Source organism: Notolabrus celidotus, unplaced genomic scaffold, assembly GCF_009762535.1.
Source record: "Notolabrus celidotus isolate fNotCel1 unplaced genomic scaffold, fNotCel1.pri scaffold_158_arrow_ctg1, whole genome shotgun sequence".
Taxonomy (NCBI): Eukaryota; Metazoa; Chordata; class Actinopteri; order Labriformes; family Labridae; genus Notolabrus; species Notolabrus celidotus.
In genome coordinates, this window is record NW_023260028.1 from 14,014 (window position 1) to 27,605 (window position 13,592).

Genomic DNA, 13,592 nt, shown 5'->3' on the forward strand with positions numbered 1-13,592 from the left:
CTTCTGGTCTGAAGGACTTCCTCTGGCTTGAAGTGGTGCTGGTTTAGTGGATCAGTGTGAGGAGCAGCAGCAGGTGTTTGTGCTCCTGTCCTCAGAGTCTCACCTGTTGTTTGTTGTCCTGCAGGTTCATCGCCGTGTCCATTCCTCTGAAGTACAACCGGAAACACGTGGACCACCGTCAGCTGGTCCTGCTGTCGGCCACCTGGCTGCTGGCCCTCGCCGTGGCCTCGCCCGTCATCTTCGGCATCAACAACGTTCCTCACCGCGACCCCAGCGAGTGCAAACTGGAGGACAACACCTATGTGGTTTACTCCTCCGTCTGCTCCTTCTTCATCCCCTGCCCCATCATGCTCCTCCTCTACGTGGGGGTCTTCAGGGGTCTGCAGCACTGGGAGGAGGCCCGGAAGCACAAACTGCGCAGCAGCATCGAGGCCTGCAGGAAGCTGCAGCACGCCGCCATCGCCGCCGCCGCCCTCCCCCCGCTGACGGGCACCATACCCGGGCCGCTGCCGCTGCCTCTGCCCCGGATCATCGAGAGGGACCTGGCCCAGTGTCGGCTGGACGACACGGACGATGACATGCTGCAGGAGATCCCGTACCCGCGACAGTACAGAGAGAACTCGGTTCCCACGCTGACGCTCAGCGATCAGCTGACCAGGAGGAAACGCGCAAAGATCAACAACCGCGAGAGGAAGGCCATGAAGGTGCTTCCTGTCGTAGTGGGTGAGTGTTCAAGTTCTCCTCCAATCAGAGCTCAGAGAGGCTGATGCTGGGTGTGTCAGGTCTAGGATCAGAGGATCACCGTTCTCTGTGTGTCCCTGCAGGTTGCTTCCTGTTTTGCTGGACCCCGTTCTTCGTGGTCCACACGACGCGAGCCGTCTGTCTGAGCTGCACCATCCCTCACGGCCTGATGAGCGCCGTCACCTGGCTCGGCTACGTCAACAGCGCCCTCAACCCCGTCATCTACACCGTCTTCAACGCCGAGTTCAAGAAGTTCTTCAAGAAGTGTTTCCGCAGCGTCTGCTGAGGACATCCCTGTCCTGGACTCCGGACTCTGCTGTGATCTCTGGACCTCTGTGCAGAGCTCCTGCAGAGCTCCAGGAGGGCTCCAGGAGGGCTCCAGGAGGGCTCCAGCAGAGCTCCAGCAGAGCTCCAGCAGGGCTCCAGCAGAGCTCCAGCAGGGCTCCAGCAGGGCTACAGCAGAGCTCCAGCAGGGCTACAGCAGAGCTCCAGCAGAGCTCCAGCAGAGCTCCAGCAGGGCTCCAGCAGGGCTCCAGCAGAGCTCCAGCAGAGCTCCAGCAGGGCTCCAGCAGGGCTCCAGCAGGGCTCCAGCAGAGCTCCAGGAGGGCTCCAGCAGAGCTCCAGCAGGGCTCCAGCAGGGCTCCAGCAGGGCTCCAGCAGAGCTCCAGCAGGGCTCCAGGAGGACTCCAGGAGGGCTCCAGCAGAGCTCCAGCAGGGCTCCAGCAGAGCTCCAGCAGAGCTCCAGCAGGGCTCCAGCAGAGCTCCAGCAGGGCTCCAGCAGAGCAGTGTCACACACATGGAATAGATGCTTTCTGTTTCCTGCAGAGCGTTGGACTCTGTCCGAGTCAGCGTCAGTCTGCACACCTGAGCTCTGAACCCTCACAGACCCTCACGGACCTTCAGTGTTGTCTGTCTGGTTTAGCTGATCCTGCAGAAACTGTGAGGAACCAGAACCAGCTCCAGGAGACTCTGACAGAGAGGACTTTTCTTTAGACAGGAGCCTCGGACTGTCACTGACCCCCATGAACTGAGCTCGGCTGTTTGAACAGGAACCAGAACAAACACTCACCTTAAAGACGGAGGATTAAACACCGCCTCAGAGCTGAGAACAAGAACCCAATAAAACTAGGTTCAAATCCGTCCTCTGGCGTCCTGCTCGTTTTGTGTCTTTCTGTAGTTTTTCTTCAGCATCACATCCTCCTCTGCCTCGAGGCTCGTCTGACTCGAAACACAGTCTGTATCATACAAGTACAACAAGACACCTCCACAAAGAGAGCCCCCCCTGCTGGCTGTCTGCTGTATAGCTCATAAGCCCCGCCTCCTCCATGTAAACAGATGGGACATGGGTCAAAGTGTAAAATCAAACACAGGTCAAAGAAATGTTTGTCAGACATGGTTTCTGTCGTTAGAGTTCTCATCACTCTGGTTTCTGTCTCAGTGTTCATGTTTCTGTTCAATCTCATGAAGACGGATCAGTTTAGATCGGACTCTTCAGACACAAAGACAGAATTCTAGAACTAAAGGTATCTAACCTGTGCTGAGGGACACCTGCAGAGACCATCAGCTGACTGTCCCCCTCTGCTGTGATCTCTAGACCTCTGCTGTGATCTCTGGACCTCTGCTGTGATCTCTAGACCTCAGGTGTGATCTCTAGACCTCTGCTGTCATCTCTAGACCTCTGCTGTGATCTCTAGACTTCTGCTGTCATCTCTGGATCTCTACTGTGATCTCTAGACCTCTGCTGTCATCTCTAGACCTCTGCTGTGATCTCTGGACCTCTGCTGTGATCTCTGGACCTCAGGTGTGATTTCTAGACCTCAGGTGTGATCTCTGGACCTCAGGTGTGATCTCTAGACCTCTGTTGTGATCTCTGGACCTCTGCTGTGATCTCTGGACCTCTGCTGTCATCTCTAGACCTCTGCTGTGATCTCTGGACCTGAGGTGTGATCTCTGGACCTCAGGTGTGATCTCTGGACCTCAGGTGTGATCTCTGGACCTGAGGTGTGATCTCTAGACCTCTGCTGTGATCTCTGGACCTCAGGTGTGATCTCTAGACCTCTGCTGTGATCTCTAGACCTCAGGTGTGATCTCTGGACCTGAGGTGTGATCTCTAGACCTCTGCTGTGATCTCTGGACCTCAGGTGTGATCTCTAGACCTCTGCTGTGATCTCTGGACCTCTGCTGTGATCTCTAGACCTCTGCTGTGATCTCTAGACCTCTGCTGTGATCTCTGGACCTCTGCTGTGATCTCTAGACCTCAGGTGTGATCTCTGGACCTCAGGTGTGATCTCTGGACCTCAAGTGTGATCTCTGGACCTGAGGTGTGATCTCTGGACCTGAGGTGTGATCTCTGGACCTGAGGTGTGATCTCTGGACCTCAGGTGTGATCTCTGGACCTGAGGTGTGATCTCTGGACGTCAGGTGTGATCTCTGGACCTGAGGTGTGATCTCTAGACCTCACTGAGGATCTGAACAGGAGCAGCTGTCAGCACAGTGAGTCCTCTGGCTCCCCCTGCTGGTCAGCTTCCTGTTTACAGAGCTGAGGTGTGTTTAAAGACTGACTGTGACGGTATGTTCATGTCGAGGTGATAAATCCTCTCTGCTGACCTGAAGCTCATCACGGCACCACACGAGGATCCATCCGCCGCTGAAAGTAGTCCCCGCATAACGCTCCCCTCCCTCTTCTTCACGGACTCTTCAGCGTGGTTGGAAAGACTTTCTCAGAAGCTTTGTTAGAGATAAATATCTTTTTATTCATATCTGTAAAGTTTCCCATGAAACCAAAGCTGCTGAAGAAACATGACGATCAGCTGATCCTGAAATAAAACACAACAAATATAAACTCAGAGCTGCTGAGTCACCGAGCACCAGGCGAGGCTTCCTCTCTGCTGAGTTAGAACCACGTTAGTCTGAGGATCATGTTTGTTAAACTACAGATCCTCATGATCCAGTCTGTGGGCTCATCAGACGGTCTGCGGCGTGCAGACGGTCTGCGGCGTGCAGACGGTCTGCGGCGTGCAGACGGTCTGCGGCGTGCAGACGGTCTGCGGCGTGCAGACGGTCTGCGGCGTGCAGACGGTCTGCGGCGTGCAGACGGTCTGCGGCGTGCAGACGGTCTGCGGCGTGCAGACGGTCTGCGGCGTGCAGACGGTCTGCGGCGTGCAGACGGTCTGCGGCGTGCAGACGATGAGGTCACACCTGAGGTTGCTGCAGTGACTCAGTCACTCCTCCGGTTTGGTGGCGGCCTGCAGATAAAAAGAAAAACAAACATCACTGTCAAAAACCTGTCCTCCAGTCTTTATGAAAACTTTACAGGACGATCATCAAACATGAGACCGCATCAGGACTGATCCATCATCAGGCCCCGACTCTCTGCACTTTGACCACAGAGACTCTCTGCACTTTGACCACAGAGACTCTCTGCACTTTGACCACAGAGACTCTGTACTTTGACCACAGAGACTCTGCACTTTGACCACAGAGACTCTCTGCACTTTGACCACAGAGACTCTCTGCACTTTGACCACAGAGACTCTGCACTTTGACCACAGAGACTCTGCACTTTGACCACAGAGACTCTGCACTTTGACCACAGAGACTCTGCACTTTGACCACAGAGACTCTCTGCACTTTGACCACAGAGACTCTCTGCACTTTGACCACAGAGACTCTCTGCACTTTGACCACAGAGACTCTGCACTTTGACCACAGAGACTCTGCACTTTGACCACAGAGACTCTCTGCACTTTGACCACAGAGACTCTCTGCACTTTGACCACAGAGACTCTCTGCACTTTGACCACAGAGACTCTGCACTTGGACCACAGAGACTCTGCACTTTGACCACAGAGACTCTCTGCACTTTGACCACAGAGACTCTCTGCACTTTGACCACAGAGACTCTGCACTTTGACCACAGAGACTCTGCACTTTGACCACAGAGACTCTCTGCACTTTGACCACAGAGACTCTGCACTTTGACCACAGAGACTCTGCACTTTGACCACAGAGACTCTGCACTTTGACCACAGAGACTCTCTGCACTTTGACCACAGAGACTCTGCACTTTGACCACAGAGACTCTGCACTTTGACCACAGAGACTCTCTGCACTTTGACCACAGAGACTATGCACTTTGACCACAGAGACTCTGCACTTTGACCACAGAGACTCTCTGCACTTTGACCACAGAGACTCTCTGCACTTTGACCACAGAGACTCTCTGCACTTTGACCAGAGACTCTCTGCACTTTGACCACAGAGACTCTGCACTTTGACCACAGAGACTCTCTGCACTTTGACCACAGAGACTCTCTGCACTTTGACCACAGAGACTCTGCACTTTGACCACAGAGACTCTGCACTTTGACCACAGAGACTCTGCACTTTGACCACAGAGACTCTCTGCACTTTGACCACAGAGACTGTGGTCTCTTTGACCACAGAGACTCTGCACTTTGACCACAGAGACTCTGCACTTTGACCACAGAGACTCTGCACTTTGACCACAGAGACTCTCTGCACTTTGACCACAGAGACTCTGCACTTTGACCACAGAGACTCTGCACTTTGACCACAGAGACTCTGCACGCTCGTCCTCTCTGACTCAGCAGAGCGCCAGTGTTTACATGTAAAGATGAATAAAGTAATCATTCAGTTTTGATCTTTGGTAAACAGTCCGGACAGCGATGCTCACCTGAGACCTGAAACCAGAACTCAAACTCACCGTCTGACCTCCGGCCGCCATCAGAGCGTCGAGCTCCTGACTCCAGCCTAGGGCGTCGACTAGAGCTTGGACGCCACCGACGACGTCACCCAGCTGAACGATGTCCTGAGGCCGCCGGCGCCAGGCAAACGGACCCACCAGATCCCGGTTTATGAGCAGGCGAGGGACGGAGCTCCTCACGGCTCCTGCCAGGCTGGCGAACGGCTCCACCTGCAGGATGAAGAGGAAACAGCAGCAGGTCTGAAGAGCACGCCGTCATCATCACAGGTGAGGAGTCATCACCAGACGGTACTTGCCTCACCTCCAGAGACGTCCCCATGACCACCAGCAGGTCCGCCACAGGGAAGTCTGTCAGGTACCTAAGGAAGTGGCGAGGAAGCTCCTCCCCGAAGAACACGATGTCAGGCTTCACCACACCTGTACAGGTGGAGCACCGCGGGACCGCCCCGCTCATCACGTCAGGCTGGGAACACAGAGACCACGTGGAACATTAGACCCTCAGAGAGAGAGAGCAGGTCTCTGAGAGCAGTGTGACGAACTGCTGGAAGATAATCGGCCTCAGATTAAACAGAGTCAGATTAACATCAGCCGTCGCTCCAAGAGGTCAAACGGATAAAACTGATGGACGGGTTCGAATCTGATTATTAGCCCCTCATGAGACGGTAACTGAGGTCTGACCTGAGAGACATTTACAGGATGATAAACAGCGCTCTGTTCAGTTTCAACTAGTCCGCAATGAATCCTGGTCGTAGAGGTCGCAGAGGTCGCAGAGGTCGCAGAGGTCGCAGAGGTCACAGAGGTCACCAAGGTCGAAGCAGTCATCGCAGAGGTCGCAGAAGACACAGAGGTCGTTGAGGTCGCAGCGGTCACCAAGGTCACAGAGGTCGCAGAGGTCACAGAGGTCGTAGAGGTTGCAATAGTCACAGAGGTCGTAGAGGTCGCAGAGGTCACAGAGGTCGTAGAGGTTGCAATAGTCACAGAGGTCGTAGAGGTCGCAGAGGTCACTGAGGTCACAGAGGTCGCAGCGATCACCGAGGTCGAAGCAGTCACTGAGGTCACAGAGGTCGTAGAGGTCGTAGAGATCGCATCGGTCACCGAGGTCGAAGCGGTCACCGAGGTCACAGAGGTCGTAGAGGTCACCGAGGTAACAGAGGTCACAGGGTGGACTCCCAGCCTCGACCCTCTCCCCCGTCTTCAGCGTTGTTCCTGTTCTCTGACATGAACCTGATTAAATATGGTCTAATGATGGATGTGGTGTGAACGTGTGTGCGCTGACTCACTCGTAGCTCCTCCCCCTCGTACTTCCTCCTGCAGACGGTGCAGGTCGCCGTGGCAAACGTCCCGTGAGCCTCCACCAACATCTCAGGAGGAATCCCCGCCACTGGAAACACACAGGAAGGTGAACAAGGCTGTAAACGGCGTTCTCTGTCACATCAGAGATGAAGGTGTGAACACCTACGCCGCTCCAGGCCGTCGATGTTCTGCGTGTACATCCGGAGCAGCTGACCCTTCTCGTGAAGCAGACGCACAAAGTAATGGGTCAGGTTGGGCCGGTAGTTCCCGGGGTACAGCTCTTTGGCAAGGGCGAAGAACGGGTCGGGGTTCTGATGGAAGAAGTCGATCTCGAAGATGGCCTCTGCGTACGGCAGCTCGTACTGCTGCAGGTTGTCATAGAGACCGCTGCCTGGAGACCTGAGAGGGAACGAACAGCTGATGGACCCGAGAGAGGACCGGATGTCTCCACACCTGAACCGCAGGACACCACTTTCAACCTCTCACCTGAAGTCTGGGATGCCGCTGGGCGTGCTGATCCCGGCTCCGGCCATCACCACCACCCTCTTGACGTGGCGCTCTCTGAGGCTCTGAGCGACGTCCTGCAGGGTCTGCTGCTCCCCGTCTGAACCGCCACCCCGAGAGAAAAAACCCCGGGACCCAGCGCGGCAGGGACGGTGCTTCTGTCTGTGCGGAGGAGGAAGAACAGGAGACATGTTGGTCTGCATCAGTCCACATCATCGGACTCAAAAACAAGATCCCAGACGGATCCTGTTTCGGTGTTTCTGTGACGCTTCATCGCCTCGAGAGCAAGATCACTGAGGACAACAAACCGTCCTGTCACTGACTGCTTCATGTCAGGAAGGTCTCTTCCATGTGACGGTTCGATGCCGTCTCTCACTGACAAACTGTTCTGTCTGAGTTCCCCTGGTCTTCCTCACACTGTGGAGGGTTTGTTATCCGTGCAATAACTTACATCACCATCTATTCATCTACGACGGCGTATTAGGGCCATTATGGAAAAAATGTAAACATTTCAAGTTTATAAAGAAACGCCTGCAGAGACAGTGTCTACGTTTCCATGAGACTTTGAATTCCTCTTTAAATCAGAATAAAAATTAAATCCTCTTTAAAAAGATTTAAAATGACCTTGTAAATAATTCAGAATGAGAATGAGCATTCTGAATTCAATCTGAAGTAAGTGTCTGCAGCAGGAGGACGACTACGGCAGCTCAGAGGAATCTACGAGACAAGGGAGCTCAGGGACTCCAGAAAGGTCTATGGTTAGTAACTTTAATGGGACAGGAAGAGTTAAAGTGAGAGACAGGCAGAGAGAGGAGAGAGAGGGAAAGACAGGATCCCAGTGTGTCAGTCTAAGCCTATAGCAGCATCACTAAGACCTGGTCCAAGCCTGATCCAGCTCTAACTATAAGCTTTATCAAAAAGGAAAGTTTGAAGCCTACTCTTAAAAGTAGAGAGGGTGTCTGCCTCCCGGACCCTGACTGGTAGATGATTCCAAAGGAGAGGGGCCTGATAACTGAAGGCTCTACCTCCCATACTACTTTTGGAGACTTCAGGTACGATGAGCAGGCCTGCATGTTGGAGTGTAGAGTTCTAGAGGGGGAACAGGTCACTGTGATCTCTTTAAGATATGAAGGTGTCTGATTTTTAAGGGCTTTGTAGGTCAGAAGAAGGATTTTAAATTCTATTCTAGATTTTATGGGGAGCCGGTGTAGAGAAGCTAACACAGAACTCAGCTTCTAATGATTCTATTGATGATTCTTTTTCTCAGCAGACAGATTGAGTCATATTCAGAGAGGTCAGAACATTTCTGTGAATAAGTCGCACAGCCCTCCTGAAGGTAAATCTCAGGTGTGCACTTCGTTAACCTCAGAGCTGTACTCTAACTCTGTTACCCGACACACCTGCAGACCTGCCAGGTGACCCTGTCTGCAGATACACTGCAGCTGACACGGAACTATACAAACAGCTTCATACTCTAGGGTTTATATACAAACTGCTCAGATCCTGGGATGTGTAGAAACATACTGAGCACAGGCGAACGTGGTTTCTATTACCTGCACAGAGCTGCAGCACCTGAAGCTGGACACAAACTCCTCCGACCCACCCCTGTGAGAAGAGCAGGCCTGGGTCAGTATGAACTGATCCCTGTGTGTTCTCAGCTGTGTGTGTAAAATGTATTACTGACCGTGCACAGGGAGCATCCTGCTGCTCCTCCAACACAAACACAGTCTGACAGGTGACCACACCGAGGAGCTCACTGCAGGAGCCATGACCCACCTGAGAGACCCAGCGACCTGCAAACAGAGGTGGGTAGAGTAAACCCAAACAGTCCTCAAGTAAAAGTACTGTTACTTTACAATGATGTTACTCAAGTAGAAGTAAGAGTACTCTAGAAATAAGTACTTGAGTACATAAGTACCTAAAACTACTCAAGTAGTGAGTAACTTGTGAGTAGTGTCATATATAAAAGTGTATTGTATTGGAAACACTAATAACAATGTGAAGTTCACACTGCCTTTAATAAAGTGACATAAATAGGAACATGTCTAAATGAATGCTGTTAGTCATGGTTTACTTTCAAACATTATAGAAAGAGGAGCTGCTCTGTGCTCAAACTAATGTACCCACTTTCATTCTTTAAAACAAGCTGAAACTTCAAACTGTGTCTGACATCAGAACTCCAGAACATCAATACTCCAACATCACAATAAAACAGATATCTATGCCTTCCAAACTTTCTTTTTTAACCTTTAACTTATTTTCACTACATCTTACTTAAAAACAGAACTTGAAAATACTAAAACAACTTGGAAGTGTTTAAAAAGGCCGTGAACTCAGTCCTGAAGAATCTCTCTGAGGTGACTGTTGAGCTTCAGAAGCAGCTGCTTTAACAGCATGCTACCTTACTGCTCTTATATATCATATACACATACATCATATTACTGCTACTCACCCCTGCACTTTATCATATTATTTCAGTCTGTACATATTAGTCATGCCTATTTGTTGTTTTTTGTATTTATAGCTGATGTTATTGTTATTATATTTTTATTTGTGGGTCTTATTCTCATGCCTTGTACAAAGAGAGCACAGTTTATCAAAGTCAAATTCCTTGTGTGTTCAAGCAGACCTGGCCAATAAAGATGATTCTGATTCTGATTCTCTTATAAAGGTAGTTTAGATTACTTTCCAACATTTCTAACATCCTTTTTAATATTTAATATTGACCAGTATGATCCTTAGCTTACCTCACTGATAACTAACTATAACATGCTTTTAAGATTTAATATTAACCAGTATGATCATTAGCTTACCTCACTGATAACTGCACCCGGACTCCAACTAGAGACACATTCAGGGACGAGGACCTAATAGAAAGCACAACCTGCTGAGGCTCTGGAGGCAGATCTGTGTGCAGGCGACCTTTGATCTTCTTCTTCTTCTTCTTCTTCTTCTTCTTCTTCTTCCTCTTCTTCTTCTACTTCTTCTTCTTCTTCTTCTTCTTCTTGGTGTATTACCGCCCCCATCTGTTCCGGAGTGTGAATCAGACAGTGAACTTAACCCCCCCCCCCCCCACACACACACACACACACACCCTTCTTTCCCAAACTATCTGCCCCCCCAATCATCGACCTCCTTTTCTTCTTGTCTTAGTTTGTTAAATGGTCCCTCACTAAGCTCTAAAATATAAAACTATGGGGGTAAAAATACTAGAAATGAGTAAAGGAGTAAACTTTATTATTAAAAACAACAACATTAGCTAACTTTCCCATCATGCTTAGCGCTCATAGACGCGCAGGTTTGTCGTTGCTTCTTGCCTGCCTTACCCAAAGAAGAAGAAGAAGACGCGCAGGCGCAGACGCAGACGCACAGCACGACAGGCTAGCTGACGTTAGCTGAAACCTGAAACACTGAAAGTTCCTCTCAGCCGGTCTCACCATGAAAGATGTCAGCGGGTTCCTCAAACAGCAGCAGAGCAGCAGCTCCACGCCGGAGATGGCGGCAGAATGGCACACTTTGGAGGAATATTACAACAAAAGGTACAAAAAGAAAGAACGATGCTCGAGTTAGCTTCGTTCTGCTAAAGCTAGGCTAACTAGCGGCAGCTTGCTCGTTCATTGTGAACGCTGAGTCATGCAGCTAGCGTTAGCTGCAAAGTGTTAGCTGCACCGTGTTAGCTTCACAGTGTTAGCTTCACAGTGTTAGCTTCACAGTGTCAGCTTCACAGTGTTAGCTTCACAGTGTTAGCTTCACAGTGTTAGCTGCACAGTGTTAGCTGCACAGTGTTAGCTGCACAGTGTTAGCTTCACAGTGTTAGCTTCACAGTGTTAGCGTCACAGTGTTAGCTTCAAGTTTCCCCTTTAGATCAGAAACAACTTCTACATTTAAAAACTCAAACCAGTCTTGAGATGAGTGAACGGCACGGGTCAGAGGAACTATCAGCAACACATGAGGGCGGTCTGTCAGCTAGCCTGTGTGCTAAGGATTAGCCCAGTCACTGCTCCATAATAACAAGAGCTGTTAACTATATAACTCAGTGTAATAATAATGCTAAACTGTGTTATATAAAATATATATCTCACATTTCAGATTATGGAAACAGCTGTTGAATCTAAAAAGCTGTAAATAAATGCTAAATGTAAAACCCATGATGTGAGATGAGCTGAGGGTTGAAATGTAAGTGATTATTATAGAAAGGTTTAAAGGGTTGTAAAAACCTGTTGGACTTCAGGTGTCATCAGAAAAATGATCAAATGTTAGTTTTATGAATAAAGCACATTTCACCACAGGTGAGCTCAGTGTGCTTTACACAGAACAACAATAAAGAACAGCTGAGTCAGAAGTCCGTCAAACAGGATCCACTTAAAATCAGACACAGAACACAGCAGAAGGAAAGTATCATCAGACTGTGATCTGGCTCTGGGTTAGAGGACTAGGGCTGGGCCAGGTCAGGTTAGAGTCTGTGAGCAGGTCATGGAGAGCTTGGTGGACTCCTATCAGGGTGCTGAAAGTGATTCTAAACGTTGTCTCTTTCAGCTGATTCCTTTACATCGCTCAGATTCTTCAAATATCTCCTAAGATGTAAAATACGTCTGTAAAGTATGCTCTCCTCCACCATGAATCACTGCGTCAGCGTTGCGTAGCTCTGCTCAGGTGTTACTGAAGCTCAGGTTGCTCTGAGAGCGTCCTTCAGCTCGTCTGGACTCATGGGTCTGGTCTTCCTCTTGACAAATATCTCAGAGCCTCTTCAGGGTTCAGACGAGCTGGTCGAGACAGAGGTCAGAGGTCAGATCTTAAAGGGGCAGCGAACATGTGGAGATGAAATCTTGGGGAAGGATCAGTTTGTAAACTCAGGTGTTTGTAACAGGTGTGTGTTTCTTACAGGTTGTGGCATCAGTTGACTCTGAAGCTGACGGACTTCGTTAAAGATCCCTGCTTCAAAACAGGAGATGGCCTCATACAGGTGAGTGCACGTCAGTCACAGGTTGGATGAGTGAGGGCAGCTCGGTCCTCAGTCTTTGGCTTCACACAGACATGAGCTGTCAGTGTTCAAACATCAGCTGTACAGAAACAGAAGAAGGACCCGCTCTGAATGAGGATCCTTAAAAGCCTGTCAAATCTAAATGTGATGATGTTCCAGTGTTTGTAATGAGATGTTTCTTCTCTCTTTCAGCTCTATGATAACTTCATCAGTGACTTTGAACACAGGTGAGATCAGAGCGTCTCTCCTTGTCTCCCTCCTGCTCACTTCGTCTTCTCATCTTTTCTCTGACTTGGTTCTAATCTTGTTTTTTTCTCTCTTAGAATCAACCCACTGTCCTTGATGGAGATTATTCTGTATGTAGCCAGACAGATGAAAGGTAAGAGTGGCCTGATGCAGCAGGACGTACTTTGTTTTTATTTGTGTTTACGTTTGATTCACATACATCTGTTTCTGTCTCCAGACCCTAAAGATGCCATCACTTTTCTGGAGAAGACCAGAGAAAAGGTCCGTTTACAGATTCAACAAACAGACTCTAAAACACGAACACAGACGACAGTATTTCATCGTTCTGTGGAAACGGACTTTAACACTTTGTGTCATGCAGGACTCAGCAGGACTCAGCAGGACTGCTGGATCAGCTTCTAGTTTGTTATGTAGAGAAAACTGATTCTGAATCTGTGTTTCAGCTCACACTTTAACGTCTCTGTTTCAGGTGAAGAGCAGCGATGAAGCCGTTATTCTCTGCAAGACTTCGATCGGCAGACTCAAACTGGAGATCAACGATCTTCCTGCGACGAAGGTAAAACCTCTCACCGAGCTCTGCCTCTCACCCGAGCACATTCAGTGTGTTTGGAGCGGCTGTTAGTGTCCACATGTAACGTGTTGATGACACCGCTGGCTGTTAAACAAATCCACAGCAGTGCGCTGCGACTCCCACAGGAGAGTTTCACACAGTGTCTCTCTGCAGTAACGTGAAGAAGGCTGCAGCCAAGGGAATAAAGCATGGGGAAACACCTGCTGTACCATGTTTTGATCTGTGCTCCTGTGTCTCTGTGAGTGCTGTGAAGTCAACCTGCAGGCTTAGAGGAGCAAACATTAAGACATGTGAAGGCAGCCAGACATGTAATGAACCCTGCGGAGAGAGTCTGTAGAAACAATCCCGGAGTTAAGCTCCTCTTCCTCTTCAGAAGCACGCTTTGTTTTTGTAACACTCTCAGACGTGCGTGTTCCTCGGCCTGCAGCGCTCTGATCAGCTGATCCCGTCTATGATGAAGCCTCTTTTTAGATTTCTGCGTCTCAGTCTGAATAATAATCTGAAGGCGCTCCTCCGTTCAGCTTCCTGCG

The 13,592-nt window shown here is 49.9% G+C and overlaps 3 protein-coding genes across 5 annotated transcripts in view; 2 read left to right on the forward strand and 1 right to left on the reverse strand.

Moving 5' to 3' along the window:
* LOC117808822 (D(4) dopamine receptor-like) overlaps positions 1–1,120 on the forward strand; it is a 5,627-nt gene extending 4,507 nt beyond the window's left edge. Inside the window, exons 6-7 of the mRNA XM_034678493.1 lie at positions 48–723; positions 825–1,120. Of these exons, the coding sequence (XP_034534384.1) occupies positions 48–723; positions 825–1,027 (879 nt within the window). The 3' untranslated portion in view covers positions 1,028–1,120. The remainder of the gene's footprint in view (positions 1–47; positions 724–824) is intronic.
* Positions 1,121–3,473: 2,353 nt separating this feature from the next.
* sirt3 (sirtuin 3) lies at positions 3,474–10,225 on the reverse strand. Of its 3 annotated transcripts, none has more exons than XM_034678501.1 (10): positions 10,078–10,225; positions 8,949–9,057; positions 8,818–8,869; positions 7,247–7,426; positions 6,927–7,159; positions 6,748–6,848; positions 5,769–5,930; positions 5,468–5,677; positions 3,947–3,986; positions 3,474–3,767 (listed from the first exon to the last, which is right to left on the reverse strand). In XM_034678501.1, exons 2-9 carry the CDS (start codon positions 9,031–9,033, stop codon positions 3,963–3,965), a joined length of 1,047 nt encoding a protein of 348 aa, XP_034534392.1. In that variant the 5' UTR covers positions 9,034–9,057; positions 10,078–10,225; the 3' UTR covers positions 3,474–3,767; positions 3,947–3,962. The 3 variants fall into 3 exon arrangements, with proteins under 3 accessions (XP_034534392.1, XP_034534391.1, XP_034534390.1); XM_034678500.1 differs by having other exon boundaries at positions 3,474–3,911; XM_034678499.1 differs by having other exon boundaries at positions 3,474–3,986; positions 10,078–10,224.
* A 352-nt stretch (positions 10,226–10,577) lies between these two features.
* On the forward strand, positions 10,578–13,128 carry psmd13 (proteasome 26S subunit, non-ATPase 13). Its single transcript, XM_034678498.1, has 6 exons — positions 10,578–10,803; positions 12,149–12,227; positions 12,438–12,472; positions 12,569–12,624; positions 12,709–12,752; positions 12,961–13,128. The coding sequence occupies exons 1-6, from the start codon at positions 10,703–10,705 to the stop codon at positions 13,111–13,113; spliced, it is 468 nt and encodes a 155-aa protein (XP_034534389.1). The 5' UTR covers positions 10,578–10,702; the 3' UTR covers positions 13,114–13,128.
* Positions 13,129–13,592: the final 464 nt, after the last annotated feature.

Excerpts from the sequence above, each read along its gene's own strand:
- sirt3 (XM_034678501.1), bottom strand. The coding sequence starts at position 9,033 with ATGGCTCCTGCAGTGAGCTCCTCGGTGTGGTCACCTGTCAGACTGTGT. Across the intron at positions 7,160-7,246 it reads AGCGGCATCCCAGACTTCAG|GTCTCCAGGCAGCGGTCTCT; the intron begins GTGAGAGGTTGA and ends GTTCCCTCTCAG. Across the intron at positions 6,849-6,926 it reads CATCGACGGCCTGGAGCGGC|TGGCGGGGATTCCTCCTGAG; the intron begins GTAGGTGTTCAC and ends GTGTGTTTCCAG.
- psmd13 (XM_034678498.1), top strand. The coding sequence starts at position 10,703 with ATGAAAGATGTCAGCGGGTTCCTCAAACAGCAGCAGAGCAGCAGCTCC. Across the intron at positions 12,473-12,568 it reads ATCAGTGACTTTGAACACAG|AATCAACCCACTGTCCTTGA; the intron begins GTGAGATCAGAG and ends TTTCTCTCTTAG. Across the intron at positions 12,625-12,708 it reads TGTAGCCAGACAGATGAAAG|ACCCTAAAGATGCCATCACT; the intron begins GTAAGAGTGGCC and ends TTCTGTCTCCAG.